The sequence below is a fragment of the Giraffa tippelskirchi genome, chromosome 13 (genome assembly GCF_054371585.1).
Source record: "Giraffa tippelskirchi isolate mGirTip1 chromosome 13, T2T-mGirTip1v1.2.pri, whole genome shotgun sequence".
Lineage (NCBI taxonomy): Eukaryota > Metazoa > Chordata > Mammalia > Artiodactyla > Giraffidae > Giraffa > Giraffa tippelskirchi.
In genome coordinates, this window is record NC_137287.1 from 48930795 (window position 1) to 48956124 (window position 25330).

The following is a 25330-nucleotide window of genomic DNA, read 5'->3' on the forward strand; positions in this document are numbered from 1 at the left end:
TAGCAATGTCCAAGATGGGTTTTGAGAGATGCATAGGAGTTTACTAAGAAGACAAGTGGGAAGAAAAGGGCATTGAAAGCAAATGAAAGAGTATGTGCTAAGACAGTGCTTCTCAAATTTTAATATGCATACAAATTACCCATAGATCTTATTAAAATGCAGATCTTGATTCAATAGGGAAGAGAGTGATACTTTGCATTCTAAGGAGCCCCCAAGTAATGCTAATGTTGTTAGTTCATGGACCATGCTTAGAAAAGCAAGGTTCAAAGGAACACATAGGTTAAAAAAAATCATGTACATTTAGGAAACTTTAAGTTTGCTCTGCTGGTAGATAAAATGCCAAAGAATTGAAAGGATTGTCATGAAGGAGTTATGTCAGATGTCACTGAAATGGCATCCAAATCATAAGTGAATCCAGATGAGCAGCAATAGAAGGGAAGCAAGATAGCAAGAAAGCATTGAGAACCCATGTGAGGGCACCAAGATTCTGCTGTTTCTCCACTATAATGAGGCAATGTTTCAGTCATGACCCCCTACAGCTCTGAGTCGGTGGTAGGCCACCTGAAAACAAAATGATGCTAGGGAAGACACTGAACATTTATCACTAGCGTTTCAGCTGGCAGATTCCTATTAGTACAGCCAGAGGACACAGCAACCCTATATGGATATAGATACAGATAGATTGTGTGTGTGTGTGTGTGCATGCACACGCGCGTGTATATGTGCTCAGTCACTCTGCAGCCCTATGGACTGTAGTCACCAGGCTCCTCTTTCCATGGGATTTTCCAGGTCAGAATACTGGAGTGGGTTGCCATGCCCTCCTCCAGGGGATCTTCCCAACCCAGGGATCGAACCCAGGTTTACCCGCATTGCAGGCAGATTCTTTACCAGCTGAGCCACCAGGGAAGCCTGAAGAGAACCGTGAAAGTGAAAGTTGCTCAGCCATGTCCAACTCTTTGAGACCCCATGGACTATACAGCCCATGGAATTCTCCAGGCCAGAATACTGGAGTGGGTAGCCTTTCTCTTCTCCAGGGGATCTTCCCAACCCAGGGATCAAACCCAGGTCTCCTGCACTGCAGGCAGATTCTTTACCAGCTGAGCCACCAGGGAAGCCCAAGAAGAGAACCGTGGTCATGCCCATATCCAAGATGAGGAAAAAGAGACCCTAGGATGTCAGAGGACTTCCTCAAGATCACCTAGGAACCATTCCTGGAACTATGGCTCCATTCAGTGTGCCCTCTCTGCAGGACCCTGGCAGTGTGTCAGTACCTGGGGAATTACCTGTAAGAGTCCAAGGAAGTGCATTTGCACTAAGGACCCAAAGACCAGCCACTGGGACTCTCTTTCCTTCAGTTTATACTTGGCCCCTGTCATCATTAGGGTTAAGCCTTAGGTTCTGGGAATCAGATCCCAAAGATTTCCTTTTCCTTCCCTGTAGGTCTTCCAGACATGGACTGGGGAGCATGGACTGGAACCCAAGGGAGCTACCTCTCTTGATCATTTCAAAGATGGTCTTAAACCTGACCTAGCTCCTTCAATGTGATTTCCTTTCTAGAATGAATGAAGAGCAGATAGCTACTGTCTGTCTGTCAGTTCTGAGAGCTCTCTCCTACCTTCACAACCAAGGAGTGATCCACAGGGACATAAAGAGTGACTCCATCCTGCTGACAAGCGATGGCCGGGTAAGACTTTCATGTTTGGTCCCTCCCCAGTTTGCTCTGTCACTTCATCTGTCATGGGTATTATCTTCCCAAGAGCACTTTCTCATAATTTTGATTTTCTATAAGTCACCTATGACACTTCCCAGAAGGCTTACAGAAAGGAAATCACCATCCTCTGTGTCATACTGTTAGAACTGTCTGTGAACTAAATTTGAAGGATAATTTTCCACTTTAACACTAAGCGTGGGAAGTAATATGGAAAAGTCTTTTATTTTCCTGCCACATGCTTATTTTTATTGGTGGGAAAAAATGGCTTTTCTAGGATTTTGTCTACCCTATTCATGTCTGCAGTATCACTAAGAGTCCCTGCAGATGACAAATTCAGTACTTTGGGTGTGTGTGTGTGTTCAGTCACTTCAGTCGTCTTTGACTCTTTGCGACCCCACGGACTGTAGCCTGCCAGGTTCCTCCATCCATGGGATTCTCCACGTGAGAATACTGGAGTGGTTGCCATGCCCTCCTCCAGGGGATCTCCCTGACCCAGGGTTTGAACCTGTGTCTCTTATGTCTCCTGCATTGGCAGGTGTGTTCTTTACCACTAGTGCCACCTGGGAAGTCTTTTGGGAGAGTTTAATAAAGGCATTGGTGGATGTAGATCAGTCAAGAGGAAGTGTCATGAGGACCAAGGCAGTTCTCTAGGATGGAACACTGATCTTGCCTGAAGAGGTAAGGTGCAGAACTTGTGACTGGAATCTGGAGGTAGAGATTGTCGCATGAAGAGGGCTGGCTGGCAGGAGCTCTGAGCTTCACTGGAAGCCAGACCCACAGTGAACCTGAAGGTTGGTAGCTGGGACAAAAATAACCCAGCCTCACTCCACTCCTTCCTCCCAGGCTCCCAGTGGAGCCCTGTATTGACTGAGGCCAGCTAGAAGCCATCAGTGGGTCAATACAAGTTGACCTCCCAGGGCTCAGAGAAGGGAGGACCTAGATCTGGAAGGATGAATGGAAGATATCCACCACACTGGTGTATCTCTAGGCTCACATTTCTGCATTTCCCATCACTGCAACCCAGAGAATTCACTTGAGACTTACAGCTGCACCAGGGTACAAAATAACATAGAACAATAGCCATGGAAGGAATGAGTTGATGTTCCCAGGAAGACTTAGTTAGAAGAGTTTTGAAGTTTTGCTATTTAGGCCCTTTCCATAGAGTCACAAAAAGAGTTGGACACAACTTAGCAACTAAACAACAATCTCCCTGAACTCCCACCAGATGTAATAGCCCCTGGATGAATGGAGCCAGTGTCCCTTTAATGCACCTGTCTTTTACCACCCAGCATCCTCACTCACATGGAAAACATTCTTGTCACATCAGAATTTGCCCAGGAATGATCAGAGGGTAGCCAGAAGAAGCTTCCCAAGCATTTCGGCTTTTCTTCGTTTAAAAAAAAGAAAGATTGTTGATTTTATTTCAGAAAATCCAGCAAATTCAGAAAAGTATAAAGGATAAAATAAAGATCACCCATAATCCCATTTTCCATATTTTTATGAATATATGTGTATTTTATATATGCATGCAGGCATGTTAATTCGCTTCAGTCATGTCCAACTCTGTGCAAAGTCCTAAGGATGAGTAAAGCAAAATCACTAATTTCATTCAGTTTATTCTAAGCATAGCGGTGTGATCATAAAGTGACAGTCACTCAGTTGTGTATGAGTTTTTGTGACCCCATGGACTATACAGTCCATGGAATTCTCCAGGCCAGAATACTTGGGTGGGTAGCCTTTCCCTTCTCCAGGGGATCTTCCCAACTCAGGGATCGAATCCAGGTCTCCTGCACTGCAGGCGAATTCTTTACCAGGTGAACCACCAGGGAAGCCCAAGAAGACTAGAGTGGGTAGCCTATCCCTTCTCCAGGGGATCTTCCTGACCCAGGAATCAAACCAGGGTCTCCTGCAGTGCAGGCGGATTCTTTTCCAACTGAGCTATCAGGGAAGCCCTAATATCAGGGCATGATCATAAACAGATAGATCAAGATACAAATAAAATCACCACCAGACAAGCAAGGTGATACATTCTAAGTTATGAGTCATTAATTTAAGCCGAGTAAGGAGGATGGACAGTAAAGAGTCTGCAGAGGCTGTCAGAGAAGGCCCCTCTGCAGGGGGATGGTGACAACGGAGACACGTCAGGGGGCGGGGCCTGTGGCCATCAGGATTGAGTGCAATCCAGGAAGAGGAAGCACAGCGTGTGGGGCGGAGCCTGGACAGAGTGAGCTCATCCACATTTCAGAGCAGGGCCAGGTATTGACTCCAGTTACTATAGAGAAAGGAAACTTTGTTTCTTAAAAAAGAGAGCAGAGAGGGAGTGCGACTACTCCAAGAGAAGGCAGAGAGTATAATTTATACTAACATATTGGAGTTTTTATAGCATTCTGTAGTGCAGAAGACATATTTGTTTATTGTCATAATAATGAATCACGTGATTTTAAGTCAAAAGTTATTTTAGCATTTTTGCTTGGCTCTGAGAATTGCCTGGGCTGTGTAGTGACTTGTTAGATGATACACCTGTACGTTTTCTTTCGGCATTTGTCAAGTACACAGCACTAAGCTGAAACTGTCCTCCAGCACCCTACCATAGGGCTTCTCCTCGTGGCCTTACTCACAGCGTGGGGGCTGGGGTCCGTGAGTGAGTGTCCCAAGAAAACAGGGTGGAAGTATGGTATTTTTATGACCTCAGAGTCTCATAGCGTCACTTCCACCATGATCATAGACCTTCCAGATTCTAGGGGAAGAAACATAAAACCCGCCTGAGTGGGAGGAGAATTGAATCACATGATAAGAAGATCTCAGGGACAGTATTGTTGTTGGAAATTTTGGAAATATTGTCTATCACACAGGTATGCTGGGTTCTCTTCCCATTGGGAGATATTCAGCAGCATCAGTCCTGAGAGAATTGCAAATTAAAACTATGAGATATCATTACACACCTCTAAGAGTAGCTAAAATGAAAAGTAGTGATAACACCACTAATTCATACACTGCTGGTGCAAATGTAAAATGTAGAGCCACTCTTGACAAATGGCTAAGCAGTTCCTTTCAAAACTAAAAATGGACTTACTATTATGTGACAAGAGTCTCACTCTTAGGCATATATTCCAAAGAAATGGAAACTTATTTCCACATATAACCTTGCACACAAATATTTATAGCAGTTTTAGTCATCATAGCCCAAGCTAGAAAATATGCAAATGTCCTTCTGAAGGTGAATGATGGCTAAATAAACTGTGGTGTGTTTATACCAGGTAATACTACCCAAAGGAAAAAGAGGAATGAATGAGTGACACATTCATGAATTTGGATGAACCTCAAGGAAATTACACTGAGTGAAACAAAGTCAAACTCAAAAGGATACACAATGCATAATTCCATTTATGTAACATTTGTGAAATAGCATAAATATGGAGATGTACAGCAAATTAGTGGTTGCCAGGGTTACAGCTTGGGAGTGTGTGCTATAAAGAGGTAGCATCATCATTTTATGGTGATGTTATTGTTGGTTATCAATTTGTGATAGTAGTTGTATAAGACTACAATGTGATAAAATTGCAGAGTACACACACAGACACACACACACACAACATACACAAGTGAGTCCATATACAACTAATGAAATCTGAGCAAGCTCTATGGACTGTCGATCAATATCTTGGTGTTGATATCATGCCATAGTGTATAAGATGCTAATATATAGAGAGAACTGGATGCACCTTTCTTTGCAACCTCCTATGATGAACCTACATATATTTCAAAATGTGGGACAAATTGAAAGAAGAGCATGGAAACATATACATGACCATATGTAAAATAGATAGCAAGTGGGAATTTGTTGTGTGACACAGGGAGCCCAACCCAGTGCTCTGTGACAACACAGAGGGGTGAGATGGGAAGGAGATGGGTGGGAGATTCAAAAGTGAGGGGCCGTGTGTATCCTGTGGCTGATTCATATCGAGGTACGGCAGAATCCAACACAATATTCTAAAGCAGTTATCCTCCAATAAAGAAAGGAAAAAAAAAAAGAAAACAGTGAATTGCTCACGTTTAAGAGGATAAATCCTTTCTGGCCTCCTCAGAGAATACAAGGGAAATTATTTGTTATCAACTGAAAATACATTTTTCACTATTTGTCCATAATAGAAATAATATCTAGTGAGTCACTAATTTGTGTTAAGCAGGGGTGTTTAAGGAGTGGTGTTTGAGGTTTGAAAAGGAAAATAAATAACATGTTATAGAGTGGTTGTAAGAATTACTTAAAGTAATTAGTATAAAGCCATAAGAGGTAAACCAGGCACAAGGTAGATGCCCAAAATGAAGGCAATCCCTGCACCCAACCCTTCCAATTAAAAGTTGAATAAATTCATCCATGATTTTTCCCTGGCCTGGGGTTTGCATTTAAGAGATGATACTTAGGGGCTACTAGACAGTGAGTGACTAACTTGTATCAAATTCACTGGCTGATATGATATGAGTACCATTGCCTTGTAAGAAGCACCCAGGAACAAAGGCACAAAAGCATCCGTCTTTCTGCCTTAGCAAAAACCTGGAGCAGATGCAGCAATTCTTTAGAGCCCATACAATTCACAAAACAAGGGTTTTACATTCTGTTTTAAACTTACCTTGTGGGTAGAGTCTCTTTTGCTCCCCCTCTTGCAAGTTTTTGTGGGGCCCTGACTGGTGTCTCAGTCAGTAAAGAATCTGCCAGCATTATAAGACACTCAGGTTCGATCCCTGGGTCAAGAAGATCCCCTGGAGAAGGGGATCTCACTGTCTAGTGGCCCCTAAGTATCATCTCTTAAAAGCAAACTCCAGGCCAAGGAAAAATCATGGATGAATTTACTCAACTTTTAATTGCCTGGAGAATTCCATGGACAGAAGAGCCTGGCAGGTTACAGTCCATATGGTCCTGAGGAGTCGGACATGATGAGCGACTAACACTTTCTGACTCCTAGCCGGAATGCACTGATATGGATAAGAGCTCAGGTTTAAGTAGCAGCTTTGTCTGAGTTCTAAGCTCTAGTTCCTTGTCTGGCCCCTGTGGAACCAGCTACATCTCCTGTTCAGGGGTGGGCAACATGCTTACTTCAGTTTTCGTGAGACAAATGTGGTTTCCTAAGTACCTGCGTTGTACAATCCTATCTAAACTAAGGCTCAGCCTAAAGTCTCTGTGATTTGCTTTTAAGAACTGCCTACAGTGCTTTATTATACTCATTACTTGAATTTTCATTATCTACTTGCAGATTTATTTGGATGAATGTTGTGTGCAATTATGTTCTTTCAGAAAATTGTCTCTTTTATGTACTTGGATGAGTAAGAAAAAAATCATGCAAAAGCACTTATACTCCTACAACAGAAGAACAGGACTGGCTTCCAAGTGTTGAGTTTCAGTTTCTGATCTTACATTTTATCAGGGAGATAATTATTAGTCTCTCAGGTTTGGTATCTTCTTTTAATGTCTGTGAAAAGAAAACCACACTAGAGATACTGAAATTAAAACTGCCAATACCAAAATGTTGATACGTTCACCTCCCTAATCATTCAGGTTTCTTAAATTTACAGGCAAACAAAATATATTGGCAAAATTGTCCCTGCTTTACTATCTGTGTGATAGAGTTGCAAATTTACTCATGCTTGAGCTTTGGAAATAACTACACACACACACACACACACACACAATTATATAGCTTCTCTCTTTCTTAAAATTAATTGTGACTTCTTCATAAAGACCCAGTGGCTAGAAAAATTTTAAACTCTATTTTAATTCAGTCTATTAAGTTTAGTCTGCTTATACACTTTAAACATTGTCTATCAGGTTCAACCACAGTAAGGTTAAATTGATTCCTATAATACCTGTCTTTCAGATTTGGCTACCACCTATTCCTTCTTTCCACTTCCCACCCCTATCCTCCTCAGAATGCAGACAAATGGGGGTTATGGGACCTCAGGGTGAAGGAGACACAATCCATCTTCTTGTGTCTTGATGGTCCCTGCCTTATCATAACAGCCTCTTCTGCTATCTGGGCCAGTGACCAGTGAGCGTTGATTGGTCCCATCGGCTGCTGGACTTCCAGGAAGGCTTCTCTGCAATATTTTACTCCAGCCTGTTTCCTCGAGTCTTCTTTTAATGTGTATGTGTCTGTCTGGGTCTCAGTTGCAGCACTCAGGATCTTCTATCTTCATTGCAGCCTCAGGTATCCTTTTAAGCTGTAGCACATGGGATGTTTTTCAGTTGTGGTATGTGGGGTCCCTGATGGTATGGTCCCATCCCCTGACCAGGGTTGGAATCTGGGTCCCCTCCATTGGGAGCGTGTAGTCTTAGCCACTGGATCACCAGGGAAGTCCCTCTTCCCTCAAGTCTTGAAAGCTATCCTTTGGACTGGCTTTCCTGTCAACCATAGGCTTGTGCTGGGCACTTCCCCATTCCTTCACTAAGATCTGGAGGAGAGAAGCTTCTGGACCCCTGCACACCACACAAAGGCCATGATGGAAGCCAGTAGCATTACCTCAAGTTCATTTCCACTCACTCTACTGTGCCATCTCTCCATCAAGGTCATGTTGGGCATACCCAAGGCTGGTGTGCAGTGGAGTTTCATCACTGTATCTATGCACGCATGCTCAGGTGCTCAGTCATGTCTGACTCTTTGTGACCCCATGGCCTGTAGCCCACCAGGCTCCTCTGACCATGGGATTTTCCCAGCAAGAATACTGGAGTGGGTTGCCATTTCCTCTTCCAGGGGATCTTCCCCACCCAGAGATCCAAACCACTTTCACATCTCCTGCATTGCAAGAAGATTCTTTACCCCTGAGCCACCTTATCTATGTTGTGCTTAGTCACTCAGTCGTGTCCAACTCTTTGCAACCCCATGGACTGTAGCCCACCAGGTTCCTCTGTCCATGGGGATTCTCCAGGCAAGAACACTGGACTGGGTTGCCATGCCCTCCTCCAGGGGATCTTCCCAACTCAGGGATCTAACCCAGGTCTCCCACATTGCAGGCAGATTCTTTACCATCTGAGCCACAAGGGAAGCCCAAGAACACTGGAGTGAGTAACCTATCCCTTCTCCAGGGGATCTTCCCAACCTAGCAATCAAACCAGGGTCCCCTGCATTGCAGGTGGATTCTTTACCAGCTGAGATGCCAGGAAAGCCCCTTATCTATACCCATTGTTAAAATGTTGCAATTTTCTCTTTCTTATTGGTTAATAGCCACTGTTTCCATTCACTGGAGTATATTCCCCTTGAGCCCAACGCTGTGCCAGGACTCCTTTTGCCTCATTAAAGATGGTAATGCCCTCAGGATAACTCCAGAAATGTACTCAACTTAATGTCTAGATTCCGAATGGTCTAGATGAATCTGGTTATTGAATATGTTTAACATTACCTCTGAACATAGATGCATGTGCCCTCTCTCCCTTGTTTGTGTGGGGATGTGTGCTACTCAGATATTTTTAAAGCTTAGACTGGTTAGAAGTGATGTATAATAAAGAATTGGGACCTGATATAAGTCAATGTTCTTTGTTCTCTTCTGCAAATAATCCTAGGCTAAAAGTGATGGGCTATAAGGGTTTTCACTTCTCAGAACTGTAGATGCCATTTACAATAGGGCAACAAGAATTATGGACCAGCTACCATGGCCACAGGCCACTCTTTTTGTTTTTGCCACACCATGTGGCTTGCAGGATCTTAGTTCCCTGAGGAGGGGTTGAACCCAGGCCCCAGCGATGAAAGTGCCAAGTCCTAACCACTGGACTGTCAGAGAATTCCCAAGGCACTCTTCTTTATACCACATGGAAATTATATGATCTGAAGCATCTGGGTATGATTCTTGATATGCCAAAGCAATTGAGAAAAATCATCTCTCTGTTAAATCAGCTTTCTCTAACATTCCATCTGGAGCAATCCAATTTGATGGAGTCCCACCCCAAACCACACCCCACAAGTCTTAGTCTGATTAGTGAGAAGATCATGAATAAGGAAATGGAAAAAAAAAAACCACATTAATAATTTCCAAAACATTACCTCCATTTCATCTGTGTTACAACTTTGATTCTAGAAACAGTTGTCTTTGGTAAGTCGATGATTTTAGAAGGAAAAATAATGTATCTCTGTCATGTGATCTTCTGTCTCATGTATGTATGTATATTGTATATGCACAATCATGTCTGACTCTTTGCAAGTCTTTGAACTGTAGCCCTCCAGGCTCTGCTGTCCATGGGAATTTTCAGACAAGAATACTGAAGTGGGTTGTCATTTCCTCCTCTAGGGGACTTTCCCAACCCAGGGATCAAACCCATGTCTCCTGTGTCTCTCTTCCTGCATTGCAGGCAGATTCTTTACCCACTCAGCCATTGGGGAAGCCATATTCTGTATCTAAAAACCCATATATATGTCAATATCAAATAAAGTCGATCTAATAGCATGCATTTTTTGAGTACCTATTGCTTTCTCCGATCTTAACAAACATAGTATGGCTTCACAATTAAAAGACAGATCTATTGCCCCTAAGCAATGTCATTCCTAGCTGGAGTGACAAAATTATCAGTTCAAAGTTAAATGAGTGCTAAATTCTCACAAATTTGGAGCTCAGGTAGATCAATGTAGACTCCTAAGAAAAATTCTAGAGAAAGTGAGAAGTGATCAGGGCCTTAAGGTATGCTGAAGAATTGAATATGCTTTCCCACTAAGTTTAGGAAAAAGGCAAAGATGTTCCCTTTCACCATTCTTTTTCAGCATCATACTGGAAGCACTAGCTGATGCAATAAAATAAGAAAAGGGATAAAAGGTATACAGATTGAGAAAGAAGAAATTAAAACTCTCTTTGATCATAGATGACATGATCACCTATGTAGAAAATCTGAAAGAATCAACAAGAAAAACTAGAACTAATAAGTGATTATAATAAGGTTGCAGGATAGAAAAGACTCAGTACTGTCAAGATGTTCTTTCCAACCTGACCCATAAATTCAATATAATCTTCAGTCAAAATCTCAGCGAGTTGTTTTGTAGATATTGTCATATTGATTCTAAAGTTTATCAGTTCAGTTGCTCAGTCATGTCCAACTCTTTGCAACCCCATGGACTGTAGCACATCAAGCTTCCCTGTCCATCATCAGACCAATAAAGCAGAATAGACAGCCCAGGAATAGACCCACATAAACAGAGTCAACTGACCTTTGACAAGGGAGTAAAGGCAGCACAGGGCTTCCTAGGTGGCACTAGTGCTAAACAACACGCCTGGCAATGCAGGCGATGCCTGAGATGTGGGTGCTATCTCTGAGTCGGGGAGATCCCCTGGAGGAGGGCATGGCAACCCACTCCAGTATTCTTTCCTGAAGAATCCCATGGACAGAGGAGCCTGGCAGGGTCACAGTCCATAGGGTCACAAAGAGTTGGACATGACTGAAGACAACACAATGGAGCAAAGATGGTCTTTTCAACAAATGGTGCTGGAACAACTGGATATCCACATGCTCAAAAAATCAATCTAGACATGGACCTTACACCCTTCACAGGAATTAACTCCATGTAGAAACATAACACTGGATGGATGTGTTTTAGAATGAAGGCGAGAAGTCTGCATTAAGCCTGGGAGGGAAACAAAGTATCTAGCAGAAGCACATAAAAAGAGAAGTAGTTGGCCCTCTGGCCTGAGCCCCAGGAAGCCCCAGTGTTAGGGTGTGGGCAGCAGAGACAGTGCCAGAAAAAAGACTGAAAACAGTTCAGAGACGTATGAAGAGAGTCAAGGGAGAGTGTGTGCCTTAGAAACCATACCTTTGACTTACGGCAAGTCACACCTCAAATGACCATTCTGAACCATTGCCAACCAATGCCTGAAGCATTTTTTTAATGTGTTCTGTTATCACCAATAATCCTAAGTGACAATACTCTACAATCAGATCAGGTCATCATTAGCAGGAATCAAGCCTCCCAGAGATAAACTGAATCCTGGTCACCTGGAATATATAACCTGGCGGGGTTCCTAATGATGTGATGTGTTCTTAAGAGTATTCTCAAAAGCTCTGGGCAACATACAGAGTGAAGTAAGCCAGAAAGAAAAACATCAATACAGTATACTAATGCATATATATGGAATTTGAAAGATGGTACCAATAACCCTATATGCGAGACAGAATAAGAGACACGGATGCATAGAACAGTCTTATGGACTCTGAGGGAGAAGGTGAGGGTGAGACGTTCTGGGAGAATAGCATTGAAACATGTATATTATCATATGTGAAACAGAACACCATTCCATGTTCGATGCATGAGACAAATGCTCAGGGCCGGGGCAATGGGATGGCCCAGAGGGATGGGATGGGGAGGGAGGTGGGATGGGGGTCCAGGAAGGGGAACACATGTAAACCCATGGCTGATTCATGTCAATGTATGGCAAAAACTACTACAATATTGTAAAGTAATTAGCCCCCAACTAAAATAAATAAATCTATTTGAAAAAAAAAAGCTCTGGGCAAGAAATCTCAGGGTTTTCATTTTTGATGACCTCTAAAATAAACAACATATATGCATGCACAATGAGTAACTAAGTTGAACACCTTGAACTCCTAGTAACTAATTGTTAACACCCAGTTTCTATGCCCATATTTCCATTGGCAACTTGAGTTATCCTGAGAGAGGAGAAAAACCAAAAGAAAAGGGGAGCCTGTGCCCAGCATGCTTTACAAGTGGGGTTTTGCAATAATTCAAACATAGAAATGATGGTTATCTGAATCATCTCAGGGTACTTAGAAATCCAAACGCGTTCAGTGGAAAAAAACCTAAACTGTAGTGGTTTGTACAAAACTCACTTTGTGACTAGCAGTTTATTTGCACTAAAGCATCATCTCTTACATTTAATGAAAGTAGTGGCCTTGAATTTTGATGAGTTTCTTGTTTTGGGTATATTATATTGTTTCAGAATTGTGTAAAAAGATAGCAACAGCAGGAGTTAAACATTTGAAAGTCAATCCTGGTGGGGCCGTGAGAGGTTTTCTCATTAAAATGGGTTGTGCTTTTCTAAGGAAAGGGTCTGAGAGCCCCTTCTCTGATATATCCAAGGCCTGTGAATGATTAAATGATTTTGCTTTGAAGCTGAAACTTTTGTTATATTTCTACATTTTGAAGCCAGTATATTTTTAAGATTTATTTTATTGAAGTATAGTTGATTTACAATGTTGCCTTAATTTCTGTTATTCGGCAAAGTGGTTCAATTATACATGTGTGTGTATATATATATTCTTTTTCATATTCTCTTCCATTGTGCTTTGTCACAATACTGAGTACAGTTCCCTGTGCTCTACAGCAGGACCTTGCTGTTTGTCCATCTTATACACACCATTTGCATCTGCTGATCCCAAACCCCCATCGGCCCATCCTCCTCTCCCTGGCAACCACAACTCTGTTCTCTATGTCTGAGTCTGTTTCTTTTTCATACATAAGTTCATTTGTATCGTTTGTTCTAGGTTCCACATGTAAGTGATACCATATGGTATTTGTCTCTCTCTTTCTGACTTACTTCATTAGCAGGAAAATCTCTAGGTCCCTCCATCTTGCCCCAAATGTTGAAGCCAGTATTTTTAAATGGTTAGTTTGTTGCATTCCTTTCCTTTTCAGATCAAGCTGTCTGACTTTGGTTTCTGTGCTCAAGTTTCCAAAGAGGTGCCGAAGAGGAAATCACTGGTTGGTACGCCCTACTGGATGGCACCCGAGGTGATTTCTAGGCTGCCATATGGGACAGAGGTAAGGAGGTGATGGTTATTGCTGGGGAGTGAGCAGGGCCTGGCTGGGATGCAAGGGTTCTGAGCTCGTTAATGACTCCAGGAGATCAGCTTGATGACTTTTAACTCCACGTTTGATCCCCATTCACTAGGCTTTTCACAGAGCACGTTGTGGCAGAAGAGAGTCTGTCCACCCTTGAGGTGGCACGACAGTATTGATCGGCAGTGTACTTAGGTCCCAAATGGACAGTGGGCAAGAGGCTCTCCAGCTCTCATCTAACCCTCAGGGCCAGTGCAACCTGAAAAGTGGCTGGAGACTCACAGATGAGCAGGTGCATTCAGAGGACACAGGGTCAGAGAAAGCTCCACAGATTGGGGTGAATATATGGGTGAGAAATCATGTTTTCCCATAGTAAAAACATCATATATGAACATTGCAACATATTTTAAAATATGGCACAATTTCTGTTTCTTCTGGAAAGGAAATAACCACTCATAATCTATTTTTGTTGTTACTGATTTTTTAAATTAAAAAAAATGTCTTTTTTTATTGAATGATTATTTAAAGTCTACAATTTACAATTTTCAAAAAATTTCACACACATGACTCCATATAATCCCATAGTAACCTTCTGTATTTTTAAATTCTTCTGCCCCCTTATTGCTCCTCCCTCCTTGCCTCTCCCCACTTGTAACCACAAGTCTGTTCTCTATATCTATTAGTCTGCTTCTTTTTTGTTTTATTCACTGGTTTGTTGCATTTTTTAGGTTTCACACATAAGTGATGTCATATAATATTTGTCTTTCTGTGTCTGACTTTCTTCACTTAACATAATACCTTCCAAGTCCATCTGTGTTGTTGCAAATGGAAGCATTTCATTCTTTTATCACTAATATTCCATTGTATATATACCACACCTTTTTTTATCCATTCATCTGTTGATGGACACTTAAGTTGCTCCCATACCTGCTCATAATCTATTAAGGAACAAGGTTTGGATACACAAAATGTGGGGCAGAAGTGGAGGAGTGCCTTCGGGGGAGGAAACAGTGTGAATAAAGCTCTGAGACATGCACGCACAGGGAGGTAGGGAGCGCGTTCGGCTGGGCACACAGCGTTTCCACACACTGTGGTGTAGGGGGCAGTCCTAGGGGAGGGGAGCCGGAGGAGGTGGCATTGACCAGTGAGCAGAGGACAGTGGCCGGACTTACGGCGGACTCTCCTTCCCTGGTGTGCTACCCTTGGATAAGTATTCCTCTTGTTTATCTCACTGTGGTCCTGAGAGCATCAGCTCTCAGTGGAGGTCACTTCTGGGCGAGAGCAGGAATGCAGCTAACTGATAAGAGGTGTAATGAGGTGGGATGAGGGAGCCGCCAGGGCCTGGGAATTTATAGCAGCTCTGGCATCTCATTGCCCTGACTTCCGATTCTTTAACCGGAAAGGATTGCTTGTCATCTCTCTCTTTCCTTTCCTCCAGTCCTTGAAAATGGTTTTATAGAATACAGTTTTGTGTACTGCTCCAGAGTGATAAAACACAAAGGGAAAAACCTAAATATGGCAGCAAAGAACTTAAAAAATCAACTTAATAAAAGAATCAGGATATACTGCGTTGTGCAGTGTAGCTCTTTGGAGTTTGTTATGAATATGCCAAAAACTCTTTTTATTTTTTTATGGTTTAAATATAATTTTCTTCTCTGTTCATAACATAAAACTTTGCATGGTTTTCTCATTTGACCTGACAGACCATGAACCACCCAAGTTAACAGGATTTTTTTAAAGGTTTTGAACTTGAGAGTGGTAGGACATTCACATGTACCTAACTGTCACAATCTTCACTGAAGTTGCCTTTAAAAAGCATGCAAACACTTGGATACTCAACCATTCAGCCTATAAATCTGAATTGCAGATTTTGAGAAGTTGCAAATACCGTATGAATTTATAAATGAGCATGAATCTACTGGGTTCCCTGGCCATACTCAACCTTTCAGAAAGTTCTCTTTGCCTGGGATAATCACTGGGTTGTGCCTAACAGGTGGACATCTGGTCCCTTGGGATCATGGTGATTGAGATGATTGATGGTGAGCCCCCCTACTTCAACGAGCCCCCCCTCCAGGCCATGCGGCGGATCCGGGACAGTTTGCCTCCAAGAGTGAAGGACCCGCACAAGGTGAGAAGCAACATCCATTGCTGGAATTTCACATGGTTCTTTGAGCTTTCCCTCTCTCTGAAATGTTAAAGACTGGCATATCACATCTGGCAGCAGATCCTGGTTTCTGGGCACGGACCTTGTTTTGTTTTTTAATTTACTTTTTAGTCACTTTAAAGTGCTGTACAGTGTCACGCATCAGCTATAAGTGTAGATGTATCCTCTTCCTCTTGCTCCTCCCTCCCACCCCTACTCACCCTTCCAGGTCATCACTGGGCACCAGACTGAGCTCCCTGTGCTGCAGTACCTTCTCACTAGCTGTCTGTTATGGAATCAGAGTTACCCCATTCAGATCTCTGCTCTTCTTGTTCACTCCTTTGGGCCAGTGAGTCTGCCCCTCCCTCTCTGAAGCTCATCTGTGAAACTGGGTACATGAGCTCCTCTCCCATGGGTGGGCTCCTCTCAGCACTTCTGCACTGAGAATTTAAGGCATGCTGGGGGGTATTCTAATGACCAGGACATCCCAGCTCAAAGCCCCACTTTTCCTGACTCTCAGAGGGGTTGCATTCTAGCTGGGGAAGCAGATAACAAACTACACACAAATGGATGATCAAAATAATTTTAGAGAATGGTACGTGCCAGGAAATGAATAAAACACTGTGACATGATTGAGGGGGGCAGAAAAGGAGTTGGGAGTTAGTTTTGGCTGAAGGTTGAAGGGAGTCCTTTCAAAGGACTGGAGCCTGATTGGCAAAAAGGAGCAAGTCATGCAAAGATCTGGGATAAAAACATCCCAGGTGTAGGAAGGAGCAGTTCAAAGACTCTCAGCCAGGGCAAAGTGAGCAAGGTGAAGGATGAGGCATGTCAGAGGGTGGACAGGGGCTAGATAGTACAGGGCAGTGAGCAACATGGTGAGGGAACCAGCGAGGGTCTTTCCTGGTTTCCAGGCATCATCAAGTAGAGCCAAGCTCAGAAGAAATGATGCTAAGCCAAAGAACCACCACTGTATGGCCACCAGTGGGACCAGGTTTGCTGAGAGAGCTGTTTGCACAGATTAGCACTAAAAGTACCGACCATCCCACTACCTCCCAGATACTAAGAAGGAGAGAATTGTTTGTGGCAGCATCTCCTCTTCCCTCATCCCTACACCTTAGGGAAGAGCCCTCGCACAATCACTCATGTAGGCTGGGTGGACCTGCAACAAAGCCGGGAAACTGCTTGAATTGACCAAGAGCTTGAAAATTTTATGACATTGGACAGTTTAAATAATGTGCTGTGCTCAGTACTGTCTGACTCTTTGCGATCCCCTGGACTGTAGCCCACCAGGCTGCTCTATCCATGGGATTTTCCAGGCAAGAATACTGGCGTGGGTTGCCCTGCTCTCCTCCAGGCGATCTTCCCGACCCAGGGAAGCTGGGTAGGAGTATGGAATATATAGGTATAGATATATATATAGGTGTATATATGTGTGTGTGTGTGTGTTTTAAAGAACTACTGTAAAACATATGCTTTTTATGTACTTGAATGTACATAAGCTATACCGCAGAAAAGTAAATTACAAGAAACTAAAGGACAAATGCTATCTGTTGTTAGATTCCTTAGAGAAGCTTGTTACTCTTCAAGAAAGGAATTCCAGGAACTTCCCCGGCAGTCCAGTAGTTAAGACTTCCCTTCCAATGCAGGGGTTGTGGGTTTGATCCCTGATCTGGGAGCTAAGATCCTACATGCCGTGAGGCCAGAAAAATAAAAAAGCATAAAACAGAAGCAATATTGTAACCAATTCAATAAAGACTTGAAAAATGGTCCACATTAAAAAAAAAAAATCTTCTTTAAAAAAAAAAAAAGGAATTCCACAAAGCCTAGATGGTTCCATGCTTAGAAAAATAAAAAAATAAAAGTCATTCCATGTTTATAACACTGTTCATCAAATGTGTGTGACCAGCATCTGAACATAGTGGGTGCATCATAAGAGCTGCTATTGTCTCTTATTTGGTACATATCTTTGTTGTACCGTCATTTACTCCTATTATTTCAGGTTTGAAAATGATAAAAGGAAAACAGCATGTGTTAAGAAAGGCAATGCCTGCTTTTGCTCCCATAACCTCTCTCTTCAAGCTGACTTTCTGGAACTTGACGTTGTTGACAGAATTCCTTCCTGGGAATTTGCTGGGAAGCCACATTAGGGGCCTTGGGTTGGGTCTCGGCGTTAGTCCTCAGGAGGTCGTCTTGTGTTTCCGCAGGTCTCCTCAGTGCTCCGGGCGTTCCTAGACCTGATGCTGGTGCGGGAGCCCTCTCAGAGGGCCACAGCGCAGGAGCTCCTCAGGCACCCGTTCCTGAAACTGGCGGGGCCGCCATCTTGCATTGTTCCTCTCATGAGGCAGTACAGGCATCACTGAGCGGAAGAGTCATTGAGGTGACGAAGCTAGATGAGGATACGAGAACAATTCATGAGAAAGCAAGGAACCGGAGAACATGCACCAGGCCTGTGAACCCCAGACCAGCTGACTGATGGGACTGTATGGTGACCGGGAGGGCTCGGCAGACGAGGGCGTCCTCTTGTGTCTTAAACAGGCATCTCTCCACTGACAGCTGGCACGGTCATTTGGGACATGGCTTTAGTAAGTCATTATTATATTTTTCAGCCTCTCATCCAGCAAATCAGAAGGACTCAGTCAAACTCCGTTATGGTATATCCTAGCCACATGCAGGGTAACGCATAGGATTTTCTATATTGAAAGAATACTTTTCTGGCTAAAAAAAAGAAAGGAAAACAAAAAGCACTTTTTTCTTAATGGTAGCAGTGTAATGTATTTTGCAATGAATTTGTAATTTTTCTGTACGATAGTTTTGATAATTTATAGTACTTTGATGTCACGTAGCCATTGTATCAGTTGAAGTAATACCTGTTTACTAGCAAGAGTTTGAAAAAAGTCTTTCCTACTTTTTTATCCCTTTCAGAGAACCAACGATTCTTTAGGAACTTTGAATACTGAATGACTCTCAGTCACCGTCAGCTTTAGTAGAATATCTTTCTTATCTTAACAAGTGTCTTACGTGATGGAAGAAGACTTAAGAGTGATGGTGATGGGGGTGGGTGCACATTTCATTTATCCAACCAAAAATAGTGCAGTGAAATTTGAGCCACAGTATACCACCAAAAATATTCCTTGGGAGAAAACTAAATATTTTGAAAAATCACATTTTCCTTCAAATCTATTATTAGTAGTAAACCATCTTTTGCATGGGAGTATCTTTCTCCTAGTAGCTTCTCTTAAATGAGTATGATGTCCCCTTGTGGCCAAATTTCCCCTCCAAGGAATGATTTCAGTGCTAGGATGGTTTGATGTATCTGTGGGAGGTGCTGAACTCCATGTTCTGCCCCTTCGCCATCTTGATTCAGCACCCCAGTGCTAGGGTCATTTGTACTTCATTCCCCAAATTGAATGTTTCTAGAAGACTGTGAGAATTCTAGTCTCACAGAAGGAAAAGAGAGAGAACAGGGCAAGATGTTTGGTTTTGTCTGTCACTGTTTTTAAAGCTCTGTATGCTAGCAGACCAAACTCTTGTCTGTGCTTACCTTTGTACCACAGTATTCATTGCTATTGTTTCTGTATCGTACTGGAAGTCTGGACTCTAGAGGATGCATTAGGAAAAGGGGATTTTTCCCAGGTGTGATATGAATTCAGTTGTGACCATGTTATGTGTTTCTGACATAGGAGAGTTGTGCTGCTGACTAGATCTTCTTGAATGTTGATAAACATGAATGACTACTACAATACATTTTGTGTTGCTTGTTGGAAGAATTTGCATGTTAACTGTAGGCCAATATAGATTTGCCTTTAAAACTCTGGAAAAGCTACATAGTCATCATTAGTTTCTATTAATTCTGCATCAAACAAAAGCCATTTGTTACCAAACTGGAAAACCAGAGGCTTTTCTTAATGACTTCACATACTGTAACAAACATGAATTTAAAATTTTGAAAATGCTCTGGTTACTCTAAGCCTAATTAAGAATGTTTGCAATTAATAGGTTGCTAATTATTTATTATAGTTAAAAAGGAAAAAAAGGCATAAAATGACTTTCTACTGTTTAGATTTTCAGTTTTTCCCTAAACTGGAAATGCCTCATCATAAATAAGATCTGTAATTTTTTTCATAAAACACAACACACTCAATGTTTTATGTAAAATATTAAAACATTAATATATGGAGGTAAGAATGAAAATAATCTAAATCCAGAAAATGGAAGATATGGAAGAGATTATATTCATTTAACCAGGACTATGTAGAAGTAGAAAGAAAAGAAAAAGAAAATCTTTTTTTAACCAGAGCAAATATTAAAAACCATTGCAGAAAATAGTGGATTTTGGATTCCAAACATTTTCAACAGTGTAATGGAGATTTTTCTGTAATTTTCTTATCACTGGATCTTTTTTAAAGTCTTCATTGAGTTTACCAAAAGTTACTGTAGCTTAAAAGTTTTTGCGAGCACTAACTATTGGCAGAAACTGCTCTTGCAAATAAAAATAAATGTTTGCCTTTTTTTCCACTGTGTCATTGGAAACTCTAGTGATTTCCTGAATTTGTTTCTTGAGTGACAAAAATGATGTCTTTATGATCTTGGGCAATGCAAATGAGTTGCTGTAAAATTATATGTAATATCACATTGACATGAACCAAAGAAAAACATTCCCATCCCCAGAGGTTACAAACATTGTAAGACAAGAATGCAGATACTGCTATGAAGAAAAAAAATTTAATTCTGGAAGGCCAAATTCAAGGAAAGCTAGATTCATGGCCAACGATTCCTACTCTACCTCTCTTGTTCCAAAGATGCTGAACTGATCTGAATGATTTTACCCACAAAAGATATAGTCAGGAGGTTGTTCTGGATCAGAGAAGCTCTCTGGGAGACTGAAAGCAAGTGCTGGGACCCCTCCTACACTTGGTGACAGGGGAGATGTTAACATTTATCCCATGAAGTTGAGAGGGATGCTGATACATAAAGAGTTCATTTCTCATCTGGAAATTTCAGAAAGTGAAAACCCTCAGGATGTACGTAGCCTGAGACTCAGGATGAGACCTCTGGATAGTATATATTGTGTGCCTTGGAAGAGAAAGATGGAATCAACCTTCCCCAGGCAGGTCCCTGAAGCCCTTGGAGGGCATAGAAGACATCCATTTTCTCTGGCTCCGATGGTGCATGGAGAGGGAGCAGGGAGCATGGCAAGCGCTTAAGTAAGAAATAGGATGGTGCCCAACTTGGCAAGAGCATTGGAGGCCTGCACCATGGGAGGAATCAAAGAGAAATATGGCTGCTTTTCCTTTTTCCCCATTTTTTATTTGTTTGCTTTATTTTTGGCTGTTGCCACGCATGGGCTCCCTCTAGTTGGGGCAAGCGGGGCTACTCTTTAGGAGCAGTGCGCAGGCTTCTCATTGTGGTAGCCTCAGCAGTTGCAGCATGCAGTAGTTGCAGCTCACAGGCTCTAGAGCATGACCTGAATAGTTGTGGCTCGCGGGCTTAGTTGCCCCGTGGCATGTGGAATCATCCTGGACAAGGGATCGAACCTGTGTCCCCTGTACTAGCAATTGGGTTCTCAAACGCTGGACCACCAGGGAAGTCCGCAGCTGCTTTTCTACAGTGTGCAGGAATTGGGGAAGAGCTGAATATTACTCTAAAACCACATATATCATCTACACCATGACCACTCCAAAAGCAGAGGCTGTCTTCAGGCGGACGCAAATGAAATTCAGGCATCTCACCTTCCTCCAGCAGCATCTCCAAGGCAGCTGATTGCAGCCAGCTGGGTTACTGAATGCTCCCCTCCTGACAGCTCCCCATAAGTTTGAGCCAGGAGTTAGTAAGAGATTTGATTTGGGGGAGGGACTCAGAGGAAAGAAAGAATAAGAAAGCGCACCGTGTTTCCTGCCACTACCTATGCATCGCTATTTCTGTCTCTTTCTCTGATATAAGGTTAGCCCGAGCAAAGGAAAGGGGTGTTATTTTGAATTCGAATGAGATTGTCTTTTTTAATGGCTTAGACAGATAATCAGGCTGAGTTATCGTTGTGTTCCCTATATCCACTGGGAAGAACACACTCAGTAGCAATTACTGGAAAAATAAAATCATTCCATGAAGTTATCAACTCTGTGAGTTCAGACTCTGGTCAGATCGATCCAATGACTATCACTGGGTCATCAAAGAAACGGTAATGAGATTTCAGGCAGAGAGAAGATGGATTTGGTCTGAAGCAGGTACAAAACGTACAACCAGGAGCAGTTCTGTGAAAGGGAGATGATATAGTACTTGTCCAGATTGTGTAGCAAACCCATCAACAGAAGTCTTGAAACGTGTGTATTCTGAATCAAGAAAATAGTTGACCTTAGCATGGATTCTGACAGAAGGAGAATCTAAGACAAAGACGCACATACAACTACTTCCTGAGAGGTGACCCCAGGAAGCTCACTTGACATGGGCAGAGTGTGGAGATGAGACCAAGGGGGGACAGAGATTGGAAAAACAGGTATGTGTTAATGAACAGCTCACCATTGTGGGTGCCTGGGGCTCTATCCCACTGGAGACCTTCTGGGAGAGATGCTCCAGAATCATCCTTCTAGGGGAAAAGAGGCTGGAGCATTTATCCACCATCGCCTATCCCTTGCTCCTTGAGAGCTGCTTCTAGGGCATCATCCCCCAGGATTTCCATCTTGCCCTGTATATGGAGAAAGCGTGTTCCCTCTGACAGGGGGAGGGAGACACAGAAAGCCGTGGGCATGTACAGAAATTATCAGCAAACAAGCTCCAGCAAGGGCCAAGGGAATGTGGGTGGGACCTTGCCAACCTCTACATAAATAGATCTGATGAAGGACAAAAAAGGGACTTGAGAAGGTTGAAGGGTTCCTGACTTCTGGATCAAAATACACTGTTCTACAAGCAAAGGGATTCCTTATCCTGAAAGTTTTACCCATATGGCAAATGCTTTGATATTTATGCCCCATCATCATTGAGAGCATTTTGAAAAAAATTAAAGGTAGAAAGTATGGCAAGGTCATGTACAGTCCACCTTAACAGAGTCTAAGCAAGTCCCAATAGATTGGTTGATGACAGTATATGAATCATACCTGAATAGACCACACACACACACACTGTTCAGTTTCATAAGGGCAGGGATTTTTGCCCATTTTGTTTACTAATGTGTGCCTAACACCCAGACCAGGGTCTACAGAACACAGGACTAGTGCTAACAAATAATTTTCATTTCATTTGTCACATGAGCCTTTGTAACTCCTTCCCCAGCAGACAACCTGACAGGTTCTGTCACTTTATTTATTTATGTATTTATTTTTACTGAAGTGTAGTTGATTTGCAACATTGTGGCAATCTCTGCTATATAGCAAAGTAACTCAGTTTATACTTACACCCACTCTTTCTGAAATGACAACTTAAGGAGCCATCAGCCCTGGAGTTCTTAGCCTAATTTTGCACCCTGGACCCTCTTGGCTATCTGAAGCCTAACGACTCCTCAGGAAAATGTTTTAAAAGTGAATAAAATACATAGGCTCACAAAATAAATAAAGCACAGTTATCAAAACATATTTTTGTTGTCATGGTTATGATGTATTAAATAACAAGATTTGTGATGGGTCTAATAACTACTATAATTTCAAACAAGAAATATAAATGATTTTTTGACTCATCTCCAATAAGTGTAACATGGTGATTTCTGCTGAAGACACATACCCAAGTGGTGCTTATATTATGGTGATTTGGTGCCTATGTTCATAATTGTAGGAAATGCTACCTTTCATTTAAGGCTAGTAAAACTGGAAGTGCAATTTTCTTTCTCATATAAGTTCATGGACCCCGACTATCTCTCCCAAACTGACAACCTCCTGAGTAGTTCTCTGGGCTGGGAGTGGAGAGAATCCCTGCGTAGGAACATTCTCTGAATTCAAAATAAACTGACATAGAACACTGGATGCCAGGTTAAAGAAACAAAACAAAACCCTGTATTGGTCTTTTGGGGTCATTTGTGAATGTGTATGGCTGGTAAAATTTGTACACACTTGTTAAGATGGATGCTAGAAGAATGTCATTGCACATAAGCTCAGTCGTGTCCAACTCTTTGTGACCCCATGGACTGTAGCCTGCCAGGCTACTCTGTCCACAGGACTTTTCAGGCAAGGACACTGAGTGGGCTGCCATTTCCTCCCCCCGGGGATCTTCCTGATCCAGGGATCAAACCCAAGTCTCCTGGGTCTCTTGCACTGGCAGGTGGGTCCTTTACCACTGAGCCACCTGGGAAGCCCAATGGAGAGTTCCCAGTGTGCTTAGTACTGTGCTAAGGACTCAAATGTACTGCTGTGTATCCTCAAATAACTTTGCAAACAGGGAGCAGTGAGCTCCACTTTCAGATGAGAAAATGAACACAGAGAAGCCCGATAATTTGGCTAATGTTGCAAGTATACTGATATCTAACTGCTTTTTGTTGTTGTTGTTGTTATTGTTAACCAGAAATAAGTTTTCATACTGCTGCATCTGAATTACTTGGAGAGAGCAAATAGTCAAACTACCAATTCTAGAATCTCGGCATGGAGATTCTCAATCACTGGTTTGATGCCCTAGAACTGCCATTTTTCAGCGCCCCCAGGGATGATTCTATTGCAGGCTGCTTGCAAGCTGCACTTTGAGACACAGATGGAAAGCTGTGTCCGTCTGGTTCAGGTTGCTCGGGTGTTTGTTCCAGGGAGGTGCTTGTGCCCAACACCACTTTGGATGACCCTGCCCCATGAAGCACCCCAGTGTACGCTGCCTCCACCACATGCTACAGGTCATTCCTGCTGTCGCTCCTCTCCCTTCTCCATTCTCATATCTCTGATATCTCGCCCATCCACATGGATTTGCCAAGTCTTTGTTAATGGAAAGACTGGGGAATTGGTGAGAAGAGAGGGATTACAATTTAGAGGAATTTCTTAGGCTAGTGAACAGTCTTCCCTGCCCCTGAGGCGGATTCACTTGGAGCTATTTCCCAAGAATGGTGGAACCTCACAAAGAATCAGGTTCAGAATTGAAATTAAACTCCCTCTTCCCCTGAGAAACATGCATATGTTTCATAAGGCCTGGCTTTTACAGGCTGGCAGACCAGCAACTAGACACAGCATCCTTTTGTGCCCAGAGGCATTTGTGTTTAAAACTCCAGTAAAAAATAAAAATGATGGTTAAAGGGGTAATTGAGCATCTGTGGTTTAGCTGTTGTTTTCTTTCCTGTCTCTGAGCCTGGGAAGCAATGCAGATAGACAAGCCTCCGCCCTAGCTTGTCCCTGCCACAGGAGCCTTGGCAAAACCCAGAACAATGGCAATGGACGTGAGTCATACCTCTGGGCATCTTGTCTTGTCCACCCAGAGACCACCGCCCCTGCCCTCATCAGAAGGGCCCCCCTTTATTTTGCTTATCTAATAATGAAGATTTTAAAAGGGCTGAGAAAAATAAGGGGAAGAAATTAGGCTGAACTTGAGACTTAATTTTAGGACTGCTAGATAAAGATGCCACAATTAATAATAACAGTAATGGTCCTGGCTTTTTATACAAACTATGTATCATTGGTAGAAATAAATCACTCAGTTTTGAGAATTAAGAAATTTGGATTCTAGAAAGATTTAATTAGCTTAGACATAGGGATGTGACCATGTGGCAACACTTTGAGAAGTGCGAAGATACCTTGTTCTGTTTCGAATGATCTGTGTATG

At 42.5% G+C, this 25330-nt stretch overlaps 1 protein-coding gene across 1 annotated transcript in view; it reads left to right on the top strand.

Annotated features, from left to right (window-relative positions):
• PAK5 (p21 (RAC1) activated kinase 5) overlaps positions 1-19896 on the top strand; it is a 125991-nt gene extending 106095 nt beyond the window's left edge. Inside the window, exons 5-8 of the mRNA XM_081556235.1 lie at positions 1558-1684; positions 13330-13455; positions 15467-15601; positions 17821-19896. Coding sequence (XP_081412361.1) covers positions 1558-1684; positions 13330-13455; positions 15467-15601; positions 17821-17976 — 544 coding nt within the window. The 3' untranslated portion in view covers positions 17977-19896. The remainder of the gene's footprint in view (positions 1-1557; positions 1685-13329; positions 13456-15466; positions 15602-17820) is intronic.
• Positions 19897-25330: the final 5434 nt, after the last annotated feature.